Genomic DNA, 25,253 nt, shown 5'->3' on the forward strand with positions numbered 1-25,253 from the left:
TGGTGTGGCTGCAATCCTGTGAGACCATTAAGCTTATAATTAAGTTACAGAGCGGACCAGCTAGGGGTGCCCCAGACTAGCACTACCAGGGCCTTGGGCTTTGATATTCTCTTATTACCCTATGTCACTGCCGTGGCCTGAATCTGGCCTGAGACGCAACAGTGAGAGGAAAAAGGCCCTGAGGTCTGATCCCCCCCTTGTATCCTGCACCGTACCCCAAGGCCCGCTACAAGTCCTGACCAGACAGAAGTCAGGGCGCCAGGGGCCTGGAGATCTCTGGACAAGTTCAGAAGGAACCATAGTGACTGGCCTGCACTTAGGGGTGAATGTTTATATAGTGATCACTGGGGAATGAGAAGATAGAGAACTTCTGTTTTACAATTATAAAGTTTAAAAAACAGTATAGGCAAAACGCGATGAAAAAATCGGTTCTAATAAAATGAGATCATAAAGTTGTTTAGCAATAACCAAATCACTTAAGTAGTCTCCTTTTGTTTCATTCCATAGAGACACAAGGACAGGGGCTGTGGAAAAGCCGAAGGCCCCGCCCCAACCCCCTGCCTTTTTTTTTTTTTTTTAGGGGGAGAGAGAGAGAGAGAGAGAGAGAGAGAGAGAGAGAGAGAGAGAGAATGAGCAGGGGAGGGAGCAGAGAGAGAGAGAGAGAGAGAATATCTTCAGCAGGCTCCACTCTCAGCACAGAGCCTGATGTGAGGCCCGATCCTACGACCCTGGTATCATAACCTGAGCCAAAATCAACAGTTGGATGCTCAATCAACTGAGCCAGCTGGGCACCCCTCTAATACATTTCATCGTGTCTAACAAACACACGTCCGTCTTTTCTTATCAAACGTGATGAGGAAGTGAGGTGGAAGTCTGTGACCAGGTTGTCCTTTCCTCTGTGTGTCTGCTCCGGACAGTCAGCTGGCCCCAGGACACAGGTTTAGCCTCACCTCAACCTAAAACCATGCAGGCTTAGCAAAGAATGCTGGGGAGACAACACCAACTAGGCCTCCCACCAGGCGGTTCACCGCTTAGACTGGGGGGCGGGGAGCAGACGCTCACTGTGGCCTGAACCCCAGGGGAGCCACTCGCACCGGAGAGAATTTGTTTTCACGGAGAACTTGAGAAACGCAGCTGGGAGTATTGCAGCTAAATCACAAGGCTGCTCTGTTCCCGTCACTCTAAAGAGCATCCACTGGCGATAAGAAAGGAACTGTCCACTGAGGTCCAGGCAGCAGGTGCAGGTCCTCCCTGGGCAGGAAGGGTGCTCCCTTCACCTCCTGTCCCTAAAATACACTATCCCAAGCGCTTCTGCTCTTTACGGACTGGGCACTGGAACACAGCAAGGTACAAAATCCTTTCTATCTTCGAAGAGAAAGAGAGCAGAGAGTAACCTCAAGCTGTGCTGATCACCAAGAGCTAATTCAGAGACCTACCCAGTTTGATGTGGACCTTGTCCGTGGACAGGATCACAGAGGGGTACTGGTTGGCGGTAGGCGGCGGCGTGAGGCCGGTGTTGGCCGGAGATGCATCCCTCGGATAACACACGGCCTCGATCAGGTTTAGCTGGCCGTTCCGCTTGACTTTGTGGCCAAGCCCGTAGACGAGCACCCGTGCCCATGGCGCCTTGTACAGGGAGGAGCTGAGGAGTGGAGGAGAGGAAGGGAGGAGAGTCAGCGGGGTCCGGGCGCACGTGCCAGGGATGGGGAGCAGACTCGGCCCCAGAAGGAGGGTCAGGATCGGGCATTTGTGAGTCATTCCCACCATTAAAAATTTTTTTTTTAATGTTTATTTATTTTTGAGAGAAAGAGAGACAGAGGTGTGAGTGGGGGAGGGGCAGAGAGAGGGAGAACAATCCGAAGAAGGCTCCGGGCTCCGAGTTGTCAGCACAGGGCCCGGCGTGGGGCTCAAACCCACAAACCGTGAGCTCATGACATTAGCCAAAGTCGGATGCTTAACCGACTGAGCCACCCGGGTGCCCCCATTCCCACCATATTTTAGAAGGTCGTTCTTCATAAAGACTAATTTCCAAAACACAGAAATATGGAAAGAACTATAGATTATTTTCAAATATAGTACGCATTAAACAATAAAAACAATCTGAGTTTTTCTTCTGTCCATTTCACCAGAATCCATTTTTCTCTTCTCTCCCGTCACCTCTCCCGGAGAAGGGGCAACTTACTCTTTGCGGAATCCAGACTGACTTTCTTTGCACGACACCACGACGAAAGCCGCCCCGGGGAAGTTAACATCCATGTTGACTTTGGACTCTGAGATGGGGAACTCTTCGGAGGGGAACTGCTCCGGGGCTGTCTGCAGAGACATTTAACCAGGAAAGGCACAGGGTACCCACAGGGGAGCATTTCACCTCCCAACTCCCAGGCAAGGGGCAGGGCCAACAACGCATGCGTGGTCACAGGCTCAGGAGGACCAGAAAGCCACCTGGGGCAAAGGCCAATGCAGACGGGACCAGGCGGGAAAGCCTCGAGGGAAAGGAGACTGGTTCGGAAGGCGGGGGCGGTTGGGGAAGCGAGAGGGTCATTCTCAGCAAACCAATAAGCCTTCCGATGAAAGGTGACAACCCAGGTTCAGGGAGAGTTGAGTGTCAGACCGGTACCTGCAGGAAAGAGCAGAGCTGTTTCGTCAGCTCCAACAGGCTCTCCTCGCCCTGGTGCAGGGTCCGGGTGATGGCCACGCTGAGCCACTCTCTCACTGTGTGGGAGCTGCCCTGGTAGAAGAGGTCTGTGGCCGAGCAGTTCTGGGAGCGCACGCAGTGCTGCAGGGACTGTGCCAGGAGGATGGAGCTGGAGCTGATGGTGCCATCTGGGGCCAGGAAAGAAGACCTAAGTTCCCCAGGACCGCAGCGGCCCATGGCTCCCAGGGAGAGCCTGGGAACCGACCAGCCACCCGTCCAGGTAGCCAGGCCGGGACAGCTCGGACCCGGCACCTCGGCTAAGATGTTGCCGATCAGATCCCGCAGGCCGGCGGGGGATTTCACGTCAGTGGTCTATAGTTTTGCTTTCTTTTAAGCAACAAAACCAATTCCTAAAATAAAATCTTAAGTGGAGACCCAAGTCTATCAAACACAAGTAGAGCAGCTTCGATGCAGGGATTCCCACAGCCTGACCTACTGGCGTGCCCTGGCCCGTCCTGGAGGCCCCAAGGAGCCGCTAAGGGAGTCTGTAAGGCGCGTGTTAGGCCATCAGGGCAGAGCTTCTTCCACATACATTTTAAAGCTTTCTGGGTATGTTTTGGAGCTTCTGAATTCTTGGGGTAGGCCAGGGGACCCCAGCACACACACATGGCCGGGACCCCACAGCTGGGAGGTGCCATCAGGCCTCGAGTGCCATCCGCCCTCTCACGCCTTGCTCCTATCTCAGATGCCGGGAGGTCGAGGGGAGCAGGCGGAGGCTGAGGTGCCGGGAAAGATGCAGGGACTCCTCAGTCTTGGACTGGGCTAAGCGGATCCATCGCTTAGCGTTCACTGGGGGAACCAACACACAGCATCGGGACTGGCCAAGGGCCCTAAGGCCAGCAGATACACACAACCTGGGCCATCAAAATGGCTCCACCCGAAGTCACAACAAACCACTCGGGTGTGCCGTGCAGGAGCTCGGTAACAGGAGCATTTTCCTTTTTGAATAACGCCAGAGAGAACGTCTGCGGCAATGGTGCAGTGACGGGATTTCCCAAATAATGCTAAATTTTCCTTGATCCACAGTTTGTTTGGGAAGCTCTATGAATGCTTAATAAAGCAAGGACTCAATACGTCATGTAGCACACTTGCACTTTTCAGAGTGAGAAAACACTGCCAGGGTCACTGGGACTCTTCAGGGCCACTTACCTCCACGAGTCCGAAGGCACCGTGCCACGCGGCGGGCGAGTACCTCACCACCACCCCACCACCCCAGGCTCCTGCCTGGGGCCGGGCTCACCCTCGGGGCTGTTTCCCCCCCTGGGCTGACTGCGCCAGTGGCTCAGTGGCAAAGCCGAGGCTCACCTGGGAGGGGAGGGGCCAGGAGCTGATTGGACAGCAGCTGCAGATGCTCCAGCGTGATGTCCCGGATGGCAGGGATGTGGAAGAGGCGGGTGAACAAGTGTGGCAGCTTGGGGGCAAAGATGTTGAGCAGGGCCATGCGGCAGTACAGCCTGGCCAGCGCGGCCTCGCACCGCAGCAGCTCTCTGTGGGGAAAGCAGGGAGAGGCGCTGAGTGCCGGTGCCCCGGCCCCTGCACGGGCTGGGCCACAGGCCTCTCCTCTGGCCCTGTGTTCTGTAGGCCAGGTCAGTCCCTGGGGTCTTAAATAAAAAGCCACGTTAAAGTACGTTTGGATTTTCTCTACTCAGAAATCACCGCGGAAAAAGCAATGAAGATATAGGTCCCCACAGAAACTCATGTCCACATCAGCATTATTCTTAGCAGCCAAAACGTGGAAACAATCCCACTGTCCATCAGGTGAGGGATGGTAAGTCCACACAGTGGAATACTGCTCAGCAGTAAGCGGGATGCAATACTTCGTGCTTCGACGTGGATGAACCTTGAAGACATTCTGCCAAGAAGAAAAAACGGCAGACACAAACGGCTGCATATTATGTGATTCCATTTATACAGATTGTCCAGAATCAAGCAAATCCACTGAAATGGAACAGAGCTGAGCTAGAGGAGAGCATGGGTACAGGCCTCCTTCCTAGGGTTATGAGAAGGTTCTAAGATCGATGGCACTGGTGGCCGCACACCTCGGTCTCTATATTAAATACCACTGCCTCGTATACTTTAAACGGGTGAGTTATCTGGAATGTGAACTGCAGCTCACTAAAGCGGTTCAAAAATATCCACCGCGAACGTTTTTTGTGTCATCAGTTTATGAAGTCATTGCCATTCACCTTGAATAACAGCTGATTAGTGACTAAGCAGGTCTCATTTAGAATTCCATCTCTTGGCAAATAATCTAATACTAAGCGTAGGGGAGCCTCCCTGTGTTTCTTTAGCTAGTCGCCATTATTAAAAAGTCTCCTGGTATTAAGCACTAAGCTAAAAAAGCAAGTTGGAAGCAGCCCTACTGTTTCTAGGAAGTGTCGGTTTAAAACCCACTTGGAGGCATCAGGGCTCATTCTGTGTCGCCCACTGAGCTGAACTAAATTTAACACTGGTCTGTCCTAACTCAGATTTGGGCACAACAGCAATGAATGAAGCCACCGAATACCTGATGAGTTTGCACAGCTACGAAGATAAACAAGAAGCAGCCAAGATGTGGCATCTGGGTGGTTTCTTTCTCATCCGCACCAGTCTGTAATCAGTTCGTGCCAGAGTTTGACACCGACCACTCCAGGCTTGGAGCTGTCAGCACAGGGCCTGATGTGGAGCTCGAACCCATGAACTGTGAGATCGTGACCTGAGCCAAAGTCGGAAGCTTAACCCACTGAGCCACTCAGGCGCCCCCTTCAGTCACTTTACTGATCAAACGAACCCATACAGCATGGTTCTTATTTCCCCCAATACCAAGATCACAGCCATAATACTGAGAATAAACATCCTACATCTGTAGCCTGCCTGAAACTCTACAAAGCACTGTGCCTTTTCACTCAGCTGCTAGTCAAAGGTCATTAACTTACATCTTAATTACATCTATCAGAGACATTTGCTAAAAACACAACTGATTAAATAAAGCTTTAAAAGCTTTTAATAGCATCACACTGATACTCAAGCCTATGCTTTGGGCTCCTTTTCAATAGATACTTCGAGTTTACAATGTGAGCCAGGGCCCACATTCGGCACCGGGGGCTCTAGCAAAGAATCAGTCTCTGCTATTAAGAACCCCACGTTCTAGGAGGAGGAGACAACCCAAGAAATGAATTTTAAAAACAAGCAAAAACCTCAGGTCCCGGAAGAGAAGTGAAAGGCAGTGCTAGGACGACACGTGGCTCCGCGCTTACTTCAGATGGTAAAGCGAACTCTCTCGGCAAGGGGGACGTACTGAGATCTGAATGACAAGAATGAGACACCCGTGCAAAGTTCTGCGCAAAGCACCCCAGGCCAAGTGACAAGCACACACGAGGCGCTGCCGAGGATGTAAGCGGCTGTGTAGGAGGCACGGGAAGGCCAGCAGCGCTGGCGGAAAGTATGTGGAGAGCGGAGGCTCTGAGGCCCCGGAGGGGTTCGTGAGGCAGGTTAGTGGCGAATTCTCCTCCAAGGGAGGTGGAAAGGCACGGAAGGTCTGAACTGGAGGAGAGAGACAAATGGTCTTTGGGTTTTAACCCACACAGTGCGGGCACATGTTTCCTTGGAGATCTCTGCCCGGTGTGAGGCACAAAGCAGGCGCTCAGGAACGAACACCGAGAAACAAGCTGGCTGTTCACACGGTGTCTGGACTGGCCTTACTCTTTACAGCTTTCCCACACGCGTGCCATCTCCACCCACCCCTCAAGCGCCTGTGGCACAGGCTGGAGGACACGGGATCCCACATTTCTTCCCAACTCCTGCAATTTTGCCGTTATTTTATAGCTTCCCTCTCTCAGCTTTGAAGGAAACCTCGCCAACAATGAATAGTACATGTGGTAAAACACAGTAAGCAAATTTCTGTGATCCCCTAGAAAGAAGGGCTCAATTTTACCTGTGAATTTGAAGGTTGGTATTGTCCAGCGTGACCAGCCCGTTGGTGGCGGTCCTTCGGTAGCCCGCCGGGGGCCTTTCCAGCATGTCAATGGGATACCAGTACCGGACCAGCACACCTTCACTTCGGAGGTATGTTTCTACCTGCACCAATTCGTTTACCTACAATAGTTAAAGGAAATATCTATTGGACTCTTTGGACACTGACCTTTCCCCTCCAAGTTTTAAAATACACGTATGTGTATTATATATAAAACCAAAGTTTTGGGGTGCCTGGGTGGCTTGGCCGGTTAAGCGTCCAACTTCGACTCAGGTCGTGATCTTGCGGTCTGTGAGTTCGAGCCCTGCGTCGGGCTCTGTGTTGACAGCTCAGAGCCTGGAGCCTGCTTGGATTTTGTGTCTCCCTCTCTCTCTGCCCCTCTCCTGCTTGCATTCTGTCTCTCTCAATAAAATAAACATTGAAAAAGAATTAAAAAAAAAAAAACCCAAAGTTTTGTAGTCATAAATGTTAGTTTGATGTCACTGATTGAGTCTAGAAGTTCAAAGATATATGGTTAGTACTGATTGATAGTGTGTTTAGGTTTTTCATACCAGTTTTAAAATTTTAACTGGTATGTATTCATGAGTTAGAAATGAATTTAGATCCTTTTTTTTTTTTTTTTTACTTTATTTATTTTGAAAGAGAGAATTCCAAGAAGGCTTCACATTATCAGTGCAGAGCCCAATGTGGGACTCGAACCCACAATCTGTGAGATCATGACCTGAGCCGAAATCAAGACTTGGACCCTTAACTGAGCCACCCCAGCACCCCTTTAGCTTTTACTTTTCAAGTAACCTCTATACCCAACGTGGGGCTCGAACTTACAACCCCAAGATGAAGAGCTGCAGCTCCACCAACTGAGGCAGCTAGGCGCCCCATGAGATAGAGATTTAAACACAACAGTGCTATAGTTCAGTAATAAGTCAGTACATATTATTTTACGTTCATTGTTCTTAGGTTAGTAATTTTGTAAAAGCAGGGAACCTGATTACTTTTTATTTTCCTGCAATAAAAGAGCTAACTCATGCATATACATTTTGGATTCAAATACAAACATTTTTATTTAGGATTACTGAAACAAAAAGAATCAAACTACTGGAGAAATAATAATTTTTTTTATTTAAAAAAATTTTTAATGTTTATTTATTATTGAGAGACAGAGAGAGACAGAGTGTGAGCAGGGGAGGGGCAGAGAGAGAGGGAGACACAGAATCCGAAGCAGGCTCCAGGCTCTGAGTCGTCAGCACAGAGCCTGACGCGGGGCTCGAACTCACACACTGTGAGATCATGACCTGAGCCGAAGTCAGACGCTCAACCGACTGAGCCACCCAGCACCCCAATAACAATTATTATTTTAAAGAAATTTCTATTTTTCTAAATTTTTACTTGTACACATTTCCAGTTGCTAAAAGCCAGTGTCAGTTATGTACTTTCTGATAACTAGGATCAGAAATGTGTATCAGAAGGCAGTGGGACATTAACAGTATCACCAATGGAATTTCCTACCTTTTTAAAATGTTTATCTTTGAGAGAGAGAGAGAGAGAGAGCGCGCACGCACAGGCAGGAGAGGGGCAGAGAGGGAGAGAGCGAGCGTGAGCAGGGAAGGGGCAGAGAGAAAGGGAGACACAGAATCCAAAGCAGGCTCCAGGCTCTGAGCTGTCAGCACAGAGCCTGATGCGGGGCTCCAGGTCCTGAGCCATGAAATCATGACCTGAGCCCAAGTCAGATGCTTAACTGCCTGAGCCACCCAGGCACCCCTGGAAATTTCTGAAGTTCACCCTAGTAAACCACCAGTCAGATAGCCTCTCTTAAAAATTTAATGATTCAAAATTAAGTTGAAGTACAATGGAGTCAGTAAAAGATGTAAAATTTTCCATTTCCAAGCATTAGTGGTACCTAACATTACCAGTGTCTGTATCTGCATCTCTATCTAGATAGATTCTAGTCTATGTTCATAGTGACAGATCCTTTTTTTTTTTTTTTCACCAGACTCTTAGGCTCAAACTACCGGCATTCATCAGTTTTCTCGCATGGGAAACTTCTCCAGTGTCAGCACGTGCATGCAACCTCAGAAACACGGTCATCGCTTTCACACAGGACCTTGTTTTCAAAAGAAAGCTTTGGCTTTGCCCTCATGCATCTTCTGTTCCTTCTTCCCCACCCGCGTCCCCCCACCCCTGCCCCATGGATTTAATAGATCCATGTTACATATCGGGAAGCTGAGGCTGAGAGGACCAGTGAGATGACGTGATCAGAGTCATAAAACTATTTCTTTGACTTGTGTCTGTAACAGTCACGACAATGACAGATCACCCATTCCTCAAGGACAGCGGGAGAGTTTTCCCTTGGAACTTGGGCAGGTATAATGTAGGGACGGTCTGAACACGGCTGACGGAAAATAATGGCGGAGGCAGTGTGGTCTGAAGGCGCTGACAGTGCTGAGTGTTAAGAGCTTATCATCTATCAGCCCTGATCCCCGGATCCGGGCCCTCGAGAAAACCTCGGGCAAACTGCTGGTGTGAGCACTCGGCCTGCTTTCTTCATCCCTAGTTGGGGAGTAATCCATCTACGTGACTGCTTTTTAAGGCACCTGGAGTCTGGACACGAAAGTCTCCGTGTATTCGAAAGGCTGTTTTACTCACTGAATCAACATCTAACACGACTCCATGAAGCCCAAAGGTTTTCAGCATCCCTCGGATGGCGAACTTGGGCAGAGCAGTTCCCACAGTACTGCTGGCTACGTTGTTGCTGTCTGGAGAGCGGGTCACCACCGTGAGACCTGAGGAGGGCAGAGGAAGAAGTTTCTTCAGAAGCAAATACCATTGTCATCTTGGGATCCTGTATTTCAGGGCCTAAAACAGCGCTACAGCATCCAACAATACCTCGGTTTGGTTGCAACTAAAAAAGGGACAAAGCTCGGTCTGAAAAATTACACAACTAAATGCTGTAAGAGCTCTCATAATAAAAAGCAAAGAAGCCGACCAAAAAATCGGCAAAGGATTTGAATAAACCTTCCTCTAAGGAAAAGTGAAAGATACGCATGGAAAGATTTTCCATTAGAATTAGGGAAACAGAAGTCAGAGCCACAATGAGGTACCACTCCACATCCACTAGGATGGCTGTAATTAAAAAAAAAAAGACAATAGTAAGTGTTGGCAAGATGTGAAGAGATTGGAACCCTTATACATTTCTGGTGGGAATGTAAAATGCTGCAATCACTTTGGAAAACCATCCAGAAGTCAAAAAGTTCAACTTATTCTATGACCCAGCAATCCCACTCCCACATATGTACCCAAGGAAAATGAAAACATAGGTCTGGAAAAAATACCAAAAAACCAAAAACAAAAAACCTGAACGCCAAGGTTCACAGTAGCATTCATTACTCATAAAAGCCAAAAGTTAGAAACAACCCAGGTGTCCAACATCTGATGAATGATTTTAAAAAATGGGGTATTATCCATACAATGGAATATCATTTTGCCATAAAAAGGAATAAAGTACTAACACATGCTACAACATGGATGAATCTTGAACTGTGCTATATGAAAGAGGCCAGATACAAAAGACCACATGCTGTAGGACTCCATTTATAGGAAATGTCCAGAAGAGGTAAATCTAGAGAGACAGAAAGTAAATTAATGGGGCTCAGGGGAAGGAGACGTGGGAAATGGTGGAGGACAGGACTTCTTTCTGGAGGATGAAAATGTTGTGGGATTAGAGGTAATGGTTTGGTGGTTGTACAACTTTGTGAGTATATTAAAAACTGAATACTGTAGAAGGGTGAGCTTTATGGTATGTGAATTATACCTAAAAAAGAGAAAAAAAGAAAAGCAAATATACACTTCTGCCCCTGTCCCTGATACTCTGATATTTTTATGAAAGGCTAATAATGAGTGGTTTCAATTTTTGTCTGTGCTTTTCTGGATTTTCAGTTCCTCAAAATCTGCAACAGATGTTTAATCAAAGGAACAAACACATTCTGTTAAAATTCTAAAAAGCGCAGGGCAACCACACATTCCTGGTTAATTAGCTCAGCAGCCATGATCTAACCAGGCCTACCTGGAACCCTCCACCCACGTCCCATATCCCCCTCTGCATAAGTGCGCCATCTGACTGCACAGGTCGGTGAGTTTGGGACATGTACAGGAGGCCAGCTGAGGCCGAGCGAAAACCCAACTTCTCATTCCACACACAGTTTCATAGATGAAGTAAGAGGGAAAGCAAAACCTTTTCGAACTTTATCAATCGTGAACTTGTTTGCTTCGTCTTTAATGTCTTCGATGGTGGGAAGATACAGGTCTCTTGGGATGCCACCGTTCTCCTCGTACAGGAATTCGACCGTCTGCCGGGCAATGTCCACCATGCCTAAAAAATATTAACCACACTGGAAACTCTCCAAAGAGGACCCGGTCTTCAGATCAACCATGACACTGACTGATACCGAGAGAATCTCCCCAACACCGTCTGTGGGGGGTACAGAGCCTTCTGAGGAAGGTGACTGTGCAGGGTCTAGCAAGTTTAAAACGCTCACTGCCCTGCCTGTAGGAACCTCTCAAATCTCTCCCACAGAAGCACAAGCACGAGTGTGTAAAGATACAAGAACACCTCCTGCGGCACTGCTGGGAAATCCCAAAGTAGGAATAACAAGATCATTTATCAATACAGAGCGGTTAAAAGTGATCGGACACAAAGGGCATGGCTGCACGATGACCTAAGAACTAAGTACGGGACAAACGGACAGTAAGAAGGAAGTGAGGAAAAGGTTTCTTTCTTACTTTATTCATTTTTGTACTGTGTGTGATTTTTACTACAGCAAACACGTGTTGCTTACGAAAGAGTTACATCAGCTTCTACTCAGTACCGGAAGTCGCCCTGTTCTTCCTTCCCAGAGGGAGAACACATCATTATGTTCAGCACAAACAGCCACTATTAATTAATACACCCAGCCCACAAGTCTCCAAAGCCCTGGTGAGATGGCACCGCGGGGAGCACAGAGAGGCGGGTACAGTATCTCCGTCTGCTGTTGCCGCCGTAGCTCGCACGCGGCTCAGGAAGTGTGGGTACAGATACGGGTGTGGACACATCTGCCTTCGCACAAGGCTTATTTCCATCACACTCGCCTCCTACTCCTTTATTTGCCAGCCTTGCTGTAGGGAAAAGGCACAATTTTCTGAGCACAGTTGAGGAGGCTGCAATTAGAGAAGGATGCTGAGAGAAAGAATTGTCAGAAGAAGCCAGAAACGTGGCCTGACACTGGAAGACTGCGGAAAAATAATCTTGGCCACATTTTCCAAAGGGAAGGGGGAGAGAAGAAAAGAAATCCTCTGCTGTCTACTAAGCAGGAGTTCGGGAACACGGGGAGAATGCCGAGCTCAATCACGCTCGGTGCGGGGGTCGTTCCACTAACCTTCCTCGGGGACCTGACAACAGGAGGCGGATGCACCGCACAGAGGTGGTCCTTCGGGGACCACGAGCCCTCCGCACCCCTCCTTTTCACTTCTGCCACTGCTACACTGAAGGAGGGTATGTTCAAAAGGTAAATCTTTTATGTTTGGATTGATATAGTTCATACGACTAGTCATGGCCACACGGATGGAACCCGAGAGAACACCTTGGCAGGATGCCGCCTCAGGAGCCAGAGGTACTTCCGGGGGAGCCTCTGGTCCAGGGGCCGCCTTTGGATGATCACATTTTCTGCTGTGCTGTCTAAACTTCCCCCTAACCGAACTGGGAGCGGAGAAGGCACACTCGGCCACAGACACCAGGGATGGCTCCGGCACCAAAGGGCGAAAGAAAAGGTATCCAAGTTGAAGCAGAACCTCGTCAGAATAAAGGCACAGCAACCAATGATCATACATAAGAGCTTTCCATTTGCATACCGTGAATTCTTTCCCCCTTTCTTACTCTCCCAACAGCAGGAAGTACCAGTCCCCCCCCCCGACAAACGGCGCTTCACGTTTTTCACGGTCAGCCTGCTGGTGGCGAGTTAGCTCCAGATCTCCGCTTAAACACCAGGTAGAGAAGCCACGCTGCATCGGGCTGCCCTACCTACACATGCTGGGGCCTCCTGATCTACCGCCCAGCCCTGACCACATGTCGTCTGCTGCTGCCCCCTGGGATATACGCGGTGAGAGAGGGGACCCTCTCCGTCTTGTTCCCAGAGGCTTTCTTGATTCCCCAGCCAGGGGCCCGATGCCTGGGAGTCGCTTGCTGAATGTGGGGATGGGTAAGTGATGAATTAATGGCTGAATAAAAGCCGCTAGAATAAAGCCCTCCCACCTCTGAATGGCTGCCCGCGTGCTCCCAGGTGGGCAGCGACGAAATCTGGCACCGAGCTGTCTGAGCAGAGGATGTGTTCTGCACTCTGGCAGAACACAAAAGGGCATTTCGCTCAGATGTTGAGGATGAATGCGGAAGAAAAACTCTCTTCTTATCTCTGGGATCGACTACATCGCATTACGTGGCTCATTTGCTTACCACCTCCCAACAGCTTCTGTCTCACACAGAATAAAATCCACAGTCCTCACGCACCCAACGCGTGTCCCTGCCCCTCCCTCGTGCTCTCCTCTTCGGCCACACCTGCTGCCTGGCCTTTTTGCTGGTCCCCCAATCACCCAAGCTCACCCCCACTGAGCGTCTTTCCAATGTTGCTCCCTCTGCCTGAAACTCTTGACAGAAGAGGAGAATACCATCTGCCCTGGAACTGGGTCGGCAGCAATCCCACCAGGTCACAGGAGGTATGGCTAAGGTTACGTCTAAACAAGATCTTAGCTTTGGGGATAGAAAGCATTAAGGAAATAAGTAAATAAAAACAAAGCCACAGCTGTACACATAACTGATTAGCCCTGGTGCCAATATGGGAAAAAAGAAATCACTGGAAATCTGGGACTCAGCCTATAAAATGGCCAAAAAATAAAGGTCTTGGTGGGGGGTGGGGTGGGGGGGTATCTTTATTGGGTCCTAGTCTCAGAACAAGTTAAAAGAGGAGCAAAGCTGCTCACATAGGACAAAAATGAAACTTCTTACACCCACCCCCCCACCCCTGCCCCGGGCCTCCATGTTGGGGGGAAAAAGCAGGTACTTCACAAGACGAGGAAAACTGAAGAGAAATTAGCTACCTGTACTCAAGACTCACTGTCTGGGGTCAAGCTCTGCATTATTCTTTGCTGGATGAACTGTGCCAGCGGGAGAAAAATGCCCATCGCCCCCATCACGGTGGCATCTGGAACCATACGAACCGAATGCTTCCTATGTCCTGGACGCGGCCTTTGGAGGAGCTTTATCTGTATAAGGCAGTTAAGTCTCATACACAGATGAGGTGGTGGTAACCACCACTGGTTCCCTCTCAAAGGTGAGGAAAGCCCAGAAAGGTGAAGTAGCTTTCCTGAGGTCGTAGGGACAGTAAATGGCATAGCTGCGCCTGGAGAGCCACCCACAGCATTTGGCCATCAACTTCCCGGTATGACCATTTCACTTCCATTTCAGCGGCCTATCGACGCCCCCACGTACACAGTTACGTGGACAAGCAAAGAAAAGCCTGGCAAGGAAAGCCGGCGACCGCAGAGTTCAGTAAAGGCACGGGTAGAGGACCCGGTTAGGTCTGGCCTGACTTCAGGCGAGCCCCCCTTTCCTGATTTACATCTACTTTCATCTAAGCACGTCTCTTCAAGTCACGAGTGGCTCCCGAGGAAAGCGCAAAGCACCACACCTAGTTGCAAGGCACCCTTTATCTGGTCCAGGCCCGACTTCCGCTCCGCCTCGTTGCGGAAGCGTCTTCGGATCGTAGGAAACACCTTGGTCTCCCAGGCTTTCACCAGCAGGGCGTAGTGGTCCTCCTGGAAGGAGAAGGCAAACGCATCAACAGAAGAGGAGCAGCTCAGGTGGGCACCAGCCCCCTCCCGGACGCACAGCTCTCACCCCCTCTGAGGCCAGTCGCAGAAACACCCCCTCAGATGCCAGGGGAGAAAACAGCCGGACTGCATGCGGCAAGCCCTTCCCTTCCCTCTAAAGCCTAATGAGCATCACGCGATCCCCGACCTCACTGCGGCATCAAGGTACCTCATTCCTCCCACACCCAGAGGAGTCCCGGGCAAACGAGCCCAAAAGGCTTCGCTACCGATACGTGGTTTGCAAGGTGAATGCTCCAGAGCCACTGCTCAAACACAGGGACGCAGCGGGAAGTGTAACCGCTCCGGCCTTGTACCCTCACATCAAAATCGTTCCCAGCGGCCTGTCCTGGTCAAGGGCCACGGGCCTCGCACCTGTGGGACGTCGTCATCGTCCTCATCATCACTTTCATCATCCGCAATGGGAGGCGGGTGGGGGTCTGGGCCAGAGGTGATGAAATTCTCATAGCTGAGTTCTACTTTATAATGACAGGAAGTGTCACTATCGTATTCTGTAACAGAGCACAGTGACAGTGAATTCTGAGGAAGAGCAGGCTGGAAAAATCACGAACTTCTGCCCCTCAGACAAACCACAGTATCTTCATTTGCATGAAGGACTCCCAGCACTGGGGAGGGATTTCAAAACACAAAGCCAAGGAATAACAAATCATGTATCGTTATCCTGAATCCTAAGATCGTTTTTATGGGTATAATTCATTCAATTCGGAGAAGAATTTGGAAAGTTCTTCATCATGAGAAAGAAGTAAACAGTCTTAAAGCAGTTTGCAAACCCGTATCCCAAGGGCCAGATACAGTCTGCAGATACCTTTAGTTCAGGAAGCTCGGTTTTATTTGATTATGAAGTTTTTCAAATAATCAGGAAAGTTTTTTAGTGCACATCTAATACCCACCACATAGATTCCACAATTAGTGTTTTCTTAGTCTTTGATGGCCTCAGTTTTAAAACAAAAGATAAAAGATTTCAAATAAAATTCTGAGGTTTTTTAATGTTTATTTTTGAGAGACAGAAAGAGAGAGGAAAGAGAGGAGGAGGGGCAGAGAGAGAAGGGGACAAAGGATCCAAAGTGGGCTTGTACCGATAGCAGAGAGCCAGACGCGGGGATCGAACTCAAACTGTGAGATCATGACCTGAGTCAAAGTCAGACTACTAACTGAGCCACCCAGGCACCCCTAAAATTCTAGGGTTTTTAGCTGTCTTACAAAAAGTGGACAATCTTTCAGGCTTGCGTTTCCAGGTGGCAAATATTCTGCCAGCACTGAGTCATGGCAGGCTTCCCGTATGTGGGAATGTGCTTTCTAGTCTCCCATGCTGCTCCTGCTCCCCATTTTATGTCACTGGGCCCATCGCCCCATATGCGACGGGCACCAGAACTTGCCCAAGTGAGAATTTATGAATTAGCAGCATCTGTACTCCCAGGAAGCAGTGGGGCCCTGGGAGGAGACGGCTTACGTTGCTGAGCAGTGGCCACAGCAGCAATGCGGCACGGCGGCCCGTGAGTGCCGGGGTCTGATGCAATACTGGTGCCAGCGTCGTTGTCACTGTCAGATGCCATGGCAAAGGGCAGGGCCTCAAAGTTCGCGCTGATCTCTTCTGCCAGATCGGTGCACAGGTCTGCGGCGTTGCGGTGGGCCTGCCCTTCCGCGTAGGCAAATGGGCGGGAGCCAAAGTTAGCGCGAGTCTTGGTGTTCTGGGAAGGAGGTCAAATAAAGGATTTGAAAGGAGCTAGGGTTGTTGACTTATTTTATTTATTTAACACTCCAAGGTGAAGGTCATCAGAAGAATGGCCCCGGCTCTGGGAGAGCATGTGGGGCGAGGCAGAGGGGCCAGTGTGACCACGTGCACTGGAGCGGAGACCAAGCTCTGCCCAGGCCGGTGCGCCCGCCCTCCCACACCTCACTCTCCCACTCGTTGCTACTCAGACAGCGACCTTTCCTGTTCCCAGCACTCTTCCCTTCCGTCTGATGCCACCGCACAAGCTGCTCCCTTCACTGGGGACATTGTTTCCCTCCAACTTTGCCAAGTTAAGACCAGTTAATAGCCTAGACCTGGCTCAGGCATTGCTTCTTCAGGGTCACATTTGCTCCCTAAGTCTACGATGTGCAATCGTACTGTGATGGTTAATTTAATCGTCAGCTTGACTGGCCGCGGGGTGCCAGACTCAACATTACTATGGGGGGTGTCTGGGAGGGTGCCTCTGGATGAGATAGCAACTGAATGGTGGATTCCGTCAAGGAGATTGCCCTCCCCGGTGTGATGGAGCATGGTCCAAATTACTAAGGAGAACTTGTTTTCCTTCCCAGTAAGAGAACCTGCCTTCTTCTGAATGTGAACCACAGGCCACATCCCACCAGAGACGTCTTCGAGATACGGGGACAGGCGCTGCCCGCAGTATGTGAAATACACCCGGCCCTTGGCTGGCTGCCCCGGAGGAGGTGGCGTCCCCTCGGTTCTCTCCCAGCCAATTCCTGCCACATCACCTATGGCAGAGAACAGGAAGGAAACATCTCGTTTTCCCTTTTACTGATTATAAATAAAGGGTGATCAGGCCACACGATCTCGGACTAGCTTTGTTTATGCCATTAGTTACAACTGAAAAAGGCACGGAGTTACATATTGTACTTAATATAAAGTAACACAACAGAAATAATTTTAAAAGGAGAAGTCAAAACTATTCAGAAGAAATACCTAGTGTCTAAATCAATTCCCACAATTACATATTAAATTCAGCTTTTATTTTCCTGGTAGCCAAGACAAAAAGGGAAAGCATTTGGTACGATTTTTTTTTTTTTTTTAAACAGAGGAATGTAAGTTTTCTTCTACTGACACATAGAGAATTACTTATGGCATAAAGTGAATTTGTGAAAGATTTAGATATGGTCTTAAAAATATAAACAGACGCTTAACCTACTGAGCCACCCAGGCACCCAGTTGAGATTTTGTTGTAAAAAAGTGAATTCTCGATTCCTACCCAGACATATTTCTCTGAGAAGGTAGCATGTTTACATGAGGTCCAAGTCCAAAAGTTCTCAACAACTAAAATAGGACCCAACAAAACAAATGACAGTGACAAATACAAATCCTGACTATCTATTGCTCCCACGTTCTCCCCAAACCCTCCTTGGTGCTTAAAACACTTAAATACTCAGTTGAAATGTCAGAGGTCTGCTCCAGAAAGAGACAAGTAACTGCCCGGAAGTTATCTCCCAGTCGTAACTTGACCATACCCGAAAGTGCTACGCCCCCTGGAAGGTGCAACTTAACAATCAGCTCCCCAAGTTAAGTGATGGCAAAAGTACCCCCAGTCAGCTATACTGGGGGTATACTGGTGGATGGAGTGACTTACTCTTCCCCATCTGAGCAGCCCAGACCATCGACCACGTACAGTGATTTTGGCTTCATTGATACTAAGATGCACTGTCTGAAACTATGTAGCCAACACATCTGGGGCTTCTTTTTTCCAAGTGTTTGTTTATTTTTGAAAGGGGGGGAGGGAAGGAGAGACAGAGCACAAGCAGGGGAAGGGCAGAGAGAGATGGAGACACAGAATCTGAAGCAGGCTCCAACCCATGAACCGTGGGATCATGACTTGAGCCAAAGTCAGACGCTTAACTGACTGGGCCACCTTGATGCCCCTGTTTGGGGGGCTCCTAACGGCAAGAGGACGGTGCCTACATTTTGTTCCTCTGCTGGATCAGGCAGGATTGATCCCAATTCATCCACACAGAGCAAGTGACTTATATGGTGGCTAAAAAGAAGAGGAAAATCTTTTTTTTTTTAATTGAATCGACTACGTAACCGAAACATCCGGGCAGATTTGCCGAAGCGGGACCTGACGTTAGGCTCCCGGGAACAAAGTCTACAGCACGTTATCTACCGATAGTGCATTTTCCAAGTGCCTCAGGGCTAGTGGTAGAGCTCTCTCCTTTTTTATTTTTTTAGCCTATTTATCTGCACGTCAATGAAAAGCTGACAAGGAAGCAAAACCTCAGATGGTTCCAACGATGGACAGATGGACACGAATGAAAAGTGGATGTGACTCCTGCCTCACCAGGTGGAGGCTTCTCAATGAAAACGGCCTCACGAAATGAGCGGTTGGGCACACACTAGCAGACAGCAATGACAAGTACGTGGCTTTCACTAACCAACTGTCCAGTTGCTAAATTAATTTACTTTCAACCTATTTAGACAAAACCAGGGAATAGCAGAAATACGCAGTGTAAAAAAAAAAAAAAAAAAAAAAAGGCTCCTGCTTCGCTCACCAGGAGAGAGAGTCACATCCAAGCGCACGCTCTTCCACTGCAATAAACTGGAGCCATTGTAGTGCACCGCTCGCCCGTTGCTATGAAAGAGAGCAAAGGAAAGTCAAAGACAAGGCTCCCTGGCCAACACAGAGGCAGTTGAGTCACGAACGGGCCCAGGGGCTTCGGTGGCATCAGAGTAATTCAAAGAGAACTCCTAAGAGCTATTCTCTTTCCCTCAATTTGAATATATTTCCAACTGGTATTTTATACACTTTTGGAGACTGAGATTACAAGGATATTATTTCAGTATTAAACACCCACACCCACTATTTTTTTTTTTTTTTTTAAGTAACAGCAATAGTAGCCACTTACTTATGGAAAAGACAAGTCCCCACTGGATTGGTCCAAGCCCCATCTCGTTTCTCTGCTTCTGTGGCAAAGCCAAAGGAAACTATTGGTCCCGTGTCGTCATCAGTATCTCCATAGGAAACAATTTCAATTTCCCAGTAAAAAGATGGGGCCTGAGGAAACACCAGAAGCAGGCAGGCAATCAGAGGGCTCAACCTGGGTTCCTGGAACTTACTTTTTCTTTCAAATATGAAGGAAAGAGGTGAGAGACCGTGTGACTTCTCACCTGCACTGGCAGTGGTGAGGTGGCATAGATAAATGTGCCCCGGGGCAGACCGCCCCCAGCGCTGGGGTCAGCCAGGAAGGTGACAGAAGTCAGGCGTGATGAGAACATGCAGGCTCGGACAGGCGGGAACACTCTCGAGGGGCTCCAAGTGATCTCTTTGGGCTGTGACGGGGGAAAGCGTCTCATTCAATACAACTGCAAACACAAATCTTTGTACCCCCTCAAAGAAGAAAAGTTTTTATCTTAGTGGCATTATAATATAGGTACATCTTTTAAGAACGTAGCTTGTTTTTCCAAAGGAAAACTTCTCTTTATTTAAAAACAAAGGCAGTCTCCATTGCTATGCCCAGCGCTGTTCTCTAGAAACCATCACTCTTGTAGCTCTTTAATGGTTCACTCTGAAACTTACCTCTCTTCTCCTTCTAGGCTTATAATGCCATTTTTAATTCCCTTCAGGATATCGCTTCTGTGATGAAAAACGAGGTTTTCATTCCTACATCTCTCCTTCTCCTTCCACAGACGCGTGCAGGCCCTCACCCCTGCCCTGTCTTCCTGCTTGTGCGATTACACACCAAGCTGCAGACCATCAGTGGTCACAATTTTTATCCCTGTGATTTACTATTCAGCTCAAAGCCAAGAAGTAATATTACATTTGCTTTTTTTGAAAAAATTGTCTTTTTCTTTCGTAACTTTTAATATATCTCATCCTAAACTTCATGCTACTCTGTTGACAAAAGCACATTTTTTTAACCTGTGAGTTTTGTTTTTATCCTAAGGAAAGGGCTGAAAGATGCACACAGTGATGAGCTCCAGTGTCATTCATCAAATCACTGTGGTGGAAACTAGAGACAATGCAGGGCAACAAGAAAAGCCTGCGTGGGGAAACTGAGGCACAAGTGTATGCTGGACTATGGAGTTGCTGAGGGAGAAAAGTTAGACGGTAAGACGGCATGCGCAGCACAGCCCCGTGGTCATGAAAAAGTACAGGTGACACATCACGTGGCTATCGTGACAATGTTAACCAGATGTTGAGATTTCAGGGGACACTTTGTCTTCTATATGTTTCTAATTTTTTATTTTGAAATAATTTCAAATCTACAGAAAAATCACAACAGCAATTTTTGTACACTCTTACCTAGATGCACTGACTTTTCGAGATATAAATCACGTAACATACAATTCACCTGTTTAAAGTGTACATACGATTCAGTGGTTTCTAGTCTACTGGAGTTGAGCAACCATCACCGCCATCAACTTTTTAGTGTTTCTGTCCCCCTAAAGCCCCCAGCCACTAGCAGTCGCTCCTCGTACCCCTTCCCCCACAGCCCCTGGCATCGCCCATCTGCTGTCTCTAGATCTGCCTGTTCTGGACACTTCATACACAGGACATCCTGTAGCACATGGTCTTTTGTGGCTGGCTTCTTTGGCTTGGCATGATTTCAGGTTTCTTCCCATTGTGGCATGTGTTACTACTTCATTACTTTTCAAGGCTGAATAACATTCCATCGGATACACCCGATATGCATACACGAGGAAGGCATCTTCGTTCATCAGGTGATAAACGTTTGGGTTGTTTCCACTTTGGGGCTATTACGAATAAGCTAAGAACATTCACAGAGGTATCAACTCTCAACACTTCACCACTTTTGCTTTTTAATCACCTCTCAGCCTCTCTCTACATACATATGCTTAATCCTCTGTAAGACAGACTATATAACTAAAGTTTTGAAAAAAGCTTTTCTTCTGTTACTGATACCTTAAGAAACTATTTACAAATGGAGTTCTGCTCCTTTGCCACCATCTTTCAATACTCAGGATGTCAAATCAATGTGCTCGGACATTCAAAGATGACAGCACGTCATCACGGAGTGCGTCCCTCCAAAGGGCTTTGTGAACGCTCGTTCTAAAGGTTACTAACGTGCCGGTCGGCATCCTTTAACGCGGTGCGCTGTGGCCTCGCACGGCACGGGGCTCACCTGTCTCCGGTCGGCCTGCAGTGGAGGGGGTGGGGGCCGAGCGCAGTCCCGGTAGAGCATCCGCAGCCGTTCACACTGTACCTCCACAACTGCCAGTCGCTCTCCTGGAGGGAAATCCACCACATACGTGAAAATAAGTCCCACAACCCCCAAGACAGTGCCAACCCTTCTGGAGTAGGGCTAAGGTGACAAGCGGCTTCCGAGATCACTCAAAATTCTTACAGAAGAGCAAATATCCTGAGACAGCTCTGTCTACCACACACAGCTCAGTAGCACAGCAACGTGGCCAAAGTGCACGTGCTCTGAAGTTGAGCTGCCTGGATCCAGAATCTGGCTTCATCACTCAGATATGTACCATCTCACTTCTGATAATGGGGGTTAACAATGGCACCTGTGCCTCACAAGGTTGTCACGAAGATGAAATGAAGTGACACAAGTGGAGCCTTTAGCCAAGTCCCCGGCTAAAGGGCCGGGCGAACACGCAATAAATGGAAGTTCTATTCCCATTATTGAAATTATTTTTAAAAAAAAATCTAGTATCGGGCACCTGGGTGGCTCAGTCGGTTAAGCGTCCGACTTCGGCTCAGGTCACGATCTCACGGTTTGTGAGTTCGAGGCCCGTGTCGGGCTCGGTGCTGACAGCTCAGAGCCTGGAGCCTGCTTCCAATTCTGTGTCTCCCTCTCTCTCTGCCCCTCCCCCACTTGTGCTCTCTCTCTCTCTCTCTCTCTCTGCCTATCAAAAATAAATAAAAACGTAAAAAAAATAAAAAAAAAAAAAATAATGAAAAATCTAGTATCTGAGGCACCCGGGTGGCTCAGGTGGCTAAGCATCCAATGTCAGCTCAGGTCACGAGCTCACGGTTCACAAGTTCAAGCCCTGCATCCGGCTCTGCACTGATGGTGCAGAGGCTGCTTGGGATTCTCTCACTCTCCCTCCCGCACTAGCACTGTCTCTCAAAATCAATAAACTTAAAAAAAAAAAAATAAAAACCTAATATCTATTTAACATCTATGGGCAAGGCACAGTGCTGATGCTGGAGAATACAAAGATACATGAACCAAAGCTCCCATTCTGGGAGGACAGAGGAAATGTGTGCATGCATTTACACATACAAGAACGAACACGGTCCAAGGCTGCAGTATGTGATATGATCTAAGCACAAACACAGGCAGGGAGGAGGGGGTGATCACTTCATTCCAGGACCCAAGATGGCTTCATAAAGACAGCATTAAGTTCGGTCTTAGAAAAGACAGGGTTTCAATAAGCAGAGAAGGAAGGAAATTCCAGGTGGTCTGGCAATATGGGAAATGGTCGTGGAGAGTCAGGAGTCAGAGGTCTTAGGAGTACCTCGTTCGACACACAAAAATTAACGCGAAAATGGATCAAAGACCTGAAAAAACCTTACAGCTAAAACTGTAAAACTCTAAGAAGAAAATATTGGTGTAAATCTTCAACTTTGGATTAGGCCACGGCTTCTGAGATAGGACACCAAAAGCACAAGCAACAAAAGAAAAATGAGATAAAGTGGACTTCACTGAAATGAAAAACTTGTGTGTTTCAAAGGACACTACCGACGAAGTGACAAGACAACCCACAGAATGGGAGAAAAGATTGATGTTATTATATCTGATCAGGAACTAACAGAGCTAAAATTGTAAAGAACTCTTACAACTTAACAACAAAATGACAACCCACTTAAAATGGGCAAAGGATTCAAACAGACCACACCCGCTAGGCGAACTCTAATCAAAAAGACAGGTAACCCCAAAGTTGGTGAGGGTATGGAGTAACTAGGACCCCCATACGATGCTGTTGGCAATGGAAAATGGCGCAGCCACTGTGGAAAACAATTCCTCAAAATAGAAAGCAGTTCCTCAAAAGTTAAATGCAGGATTACTATATCACCCAGCAATTCTACCCCTATATAGGCCCAAGGGAACTAAAAACATACATCCACATAAATTCTTGTATATACATATTTACAGCAGCATTACTCATAATCGCCAAAAAGTACAAACACAAGTATTCGTAAATTCATCAATGAGGTCTATGCATAATGGAATGGGATTCAGCCATAAAAAGCAATGAACCTCTGAGATCTGCTACAACATGGATGAACCCTGAAAACATTATGCTAAGTGAAGGAAATTGGACCAAAAAAGGACAAATATTGTACGATTCCACTGATGTGAAATACCCAGAAGATGTAAATCCATAGAGACAGAAGGTAGATTAGAGATTATCAGGAGCCGGGGGAGGGGAAAAAGGGGAGTTACTGTTTCATTGGCAAAGAGTTTGTATGTGGGAGGATGAAAAAGTTCTGGAAATAGATAGTGATGAAGACACAGCTCTGTGAATACACTAACACTTCAAAATGGTAAATTGTATGGTATGTGATTTATACCTCATTTAAAAAAAAAAAAAAAAAAAAAGAGGTCCTAGGAGAAATAAAAAGTAGTCCAGGGGCACCTGAGTGGCTCAGTCAGTCAAGCATCCGACTTTAGCTCAGGTCATGATCTCACTGTTCGTGAGTTTGAGTCCCACATCAGGCTCACTGCTGTCAGCATGTGAGCACAGAGCCCGGTTCCCATCCTCTGTCCCCGCACCCCCCCCTTTCTGCCACTCACCCCCTTGCGCTCTTCCCCCCTTAAAAAAAGTAGTCCAATGGAAGTTAAAGCACAGAGGTTGTTTAGGATATTGGTGAGAAATTTATTGACTTATACCTCACGGACAGACACTTGGCACCTAATGCGACCCAATGACATGGATTAGAAGGCAACAGGAAAGAGGAGACAAAGACCAAACAGATTTAAAGTGGAGGAAGAAGCGAGGCCAGGCCATGGGGTGTGTGGCCCCTGTCCTTTCTTTACACCTGGAGTGGGACACACGTTCAGGCCTATGCTTCCCAGGGGACAAATCAAAGAGGAAACCATTCAGTTACAAGGTTCATGAAGTCCGTTACATATGTATACTAGTCATAAAGAGCCCAGCTAACTTTGATAAACACTTTCTGATTATTGTTCAAATTAAAAATTTATTCCAAGAAAATTTATATACAAAATACCAGATGATCGAGGGAGTGACGTGGGCAACAATGTCCTTACAATAAAGCAGTAACCAGTGTCGGGCAGATATTTCAAGGATGATGGCTAGAATCCTATCAGGTAAGGGAAAAGCAATTCTTAGGGGGAAGAATGGCACTACCTGGCGGGGGTGAGGCACATCTACCATAAGATGGGCTTAACATGAGAGGAGTTTTTACGCTATCTACCGTGAGAATAAAAAGTTTCTACACTTCATATTCAGGAAAGGCAAGACTGACTGTACTACAGCCGGAGTAACAAGTAACAGCCAGAACTGGCTGTGAACTCATTCCAATCTGTAAGTGACAACTTCACAGTGGTAACTATGCTCAGGAAAGCCAGCCTCTCGGCGACGGCTCCATGCTCTTGAGGGCCACTCAAAGCAGGCCTTCAGGAAGCTAACTGTGACGTGGAAAGGCAAGATGCAAGCAGTAAAAGTTGGGAGAATAACACACATGTCTAAACACAAGAGAAAAAGCACCTGGCTTATGAAGCTGGTAATGGAAATGGGGAGGAAAGGGCTAAATCTCAGGAGCATTTCAAAGGAAGAAGAGAACATGGCAACTGATTGGCTATGGAAGGATAGGAAGGAGGGCTCTGTCATATTTGACTCCCTATCTGAGCCTCAAAAATAGTCTGAGTATGACCTAAAACTGGGAAGTCAGAAAGGAGAGCTGACTCTAGAGGAAATAATGACTGGTTTTAAATGTGGGGTATTCATGAGGCTGGGGGTCCCTCCAAGAGAAAGAGCTGAGAGGCCTG

At 47.9% G+C, this 25,253-nt stretch overlaps 1 protein-coding gene across 10 annotated transcripts in view; it reads right to left on the minus strand.

Moving 5' to 3' along the window:
* HECTD4 (HECT domain E3 ubiquitin protein ligase 4) overlaps window positions 1-25,253 on the minus strand; it is a 189,407-nt gene that overhangs the window by 24,070 nt on the left and 140,084 nt on the right. For all 10 annotated transcript variants that reach the window (XM_027043892.2, XM_053206225.1, XM_027043891.2 and 7 more), the window contains 15 exons: window positions 21,408-21,511; window positions 19,432-19,593; window positions 19,170-19,318; window positions 18,816-18,895; window positions 16,870-17,033; window positions 16,006-16,243; window positions 14,910-15,046; window positions 14,357-14,483; window positions 10,876-11,013; window positions 9,291-9,427; window positions 6,609-6,769; window positions 4,001-4,182; window positions 2,618-2,823; window positions 2,183-2,313; window positions 1,437-1,642 (listed from right to left, as the gene is read on the minus strand). In XM_027043892.2, coding sequence (XP_026899693.1) covers window positions 1,437-1,642; window positions 2,183-2,313; window positions 2,618-2,823; window positions 4,001-4,182; window positions 6,609-6,769; window positions 9,291-9,427; window positions 10,876-11,013; window positions 14,357-14,483; window positions 14,910-15,046; window positions 16,006-16,243; window positions 16,870-17,033; window positions 18,816-18,895; window positions 19,170-19,318; window positions 19,432-19,593; window positions 21,408-21,511 — 2,322 coding nt within the window. The remainder of the gene's footprint in view (window positions 1-1,436; window positions 1,643-2,182; window positions 2,314-2,617; window positions 2,824-4,000; window positions 4,183-6,608; window positions 6,770-9,290; window positions 9,428-10,875; window positions 11,014-14,356; window positions 14,484-14,909; window positions 15,047-16,005; window positions 16,244-16,869; window positions 17,034-18,815; window positions 18,896-19,169; window positions 19,319-19,431; window positions 19,594-21,407; window positions 21,512-25,253) is intronic.

The sequence above is a fragment of the Acinonyx jubatus genome, chromosome D3, assembly GCF_027475565.1.
Source record: "Acinonyx jubatus isolate Ajub_Pintada_27869175 chromosome D3, VMU_Ajub_asm_v1.0, whole genome shotgun sequence".
Lineage (NCBI taxonomy): Eukaryota > Metazoa > Chordata > Mammalia > Carnivora > Felidae > Acinonyx > Acinonyx jubatus.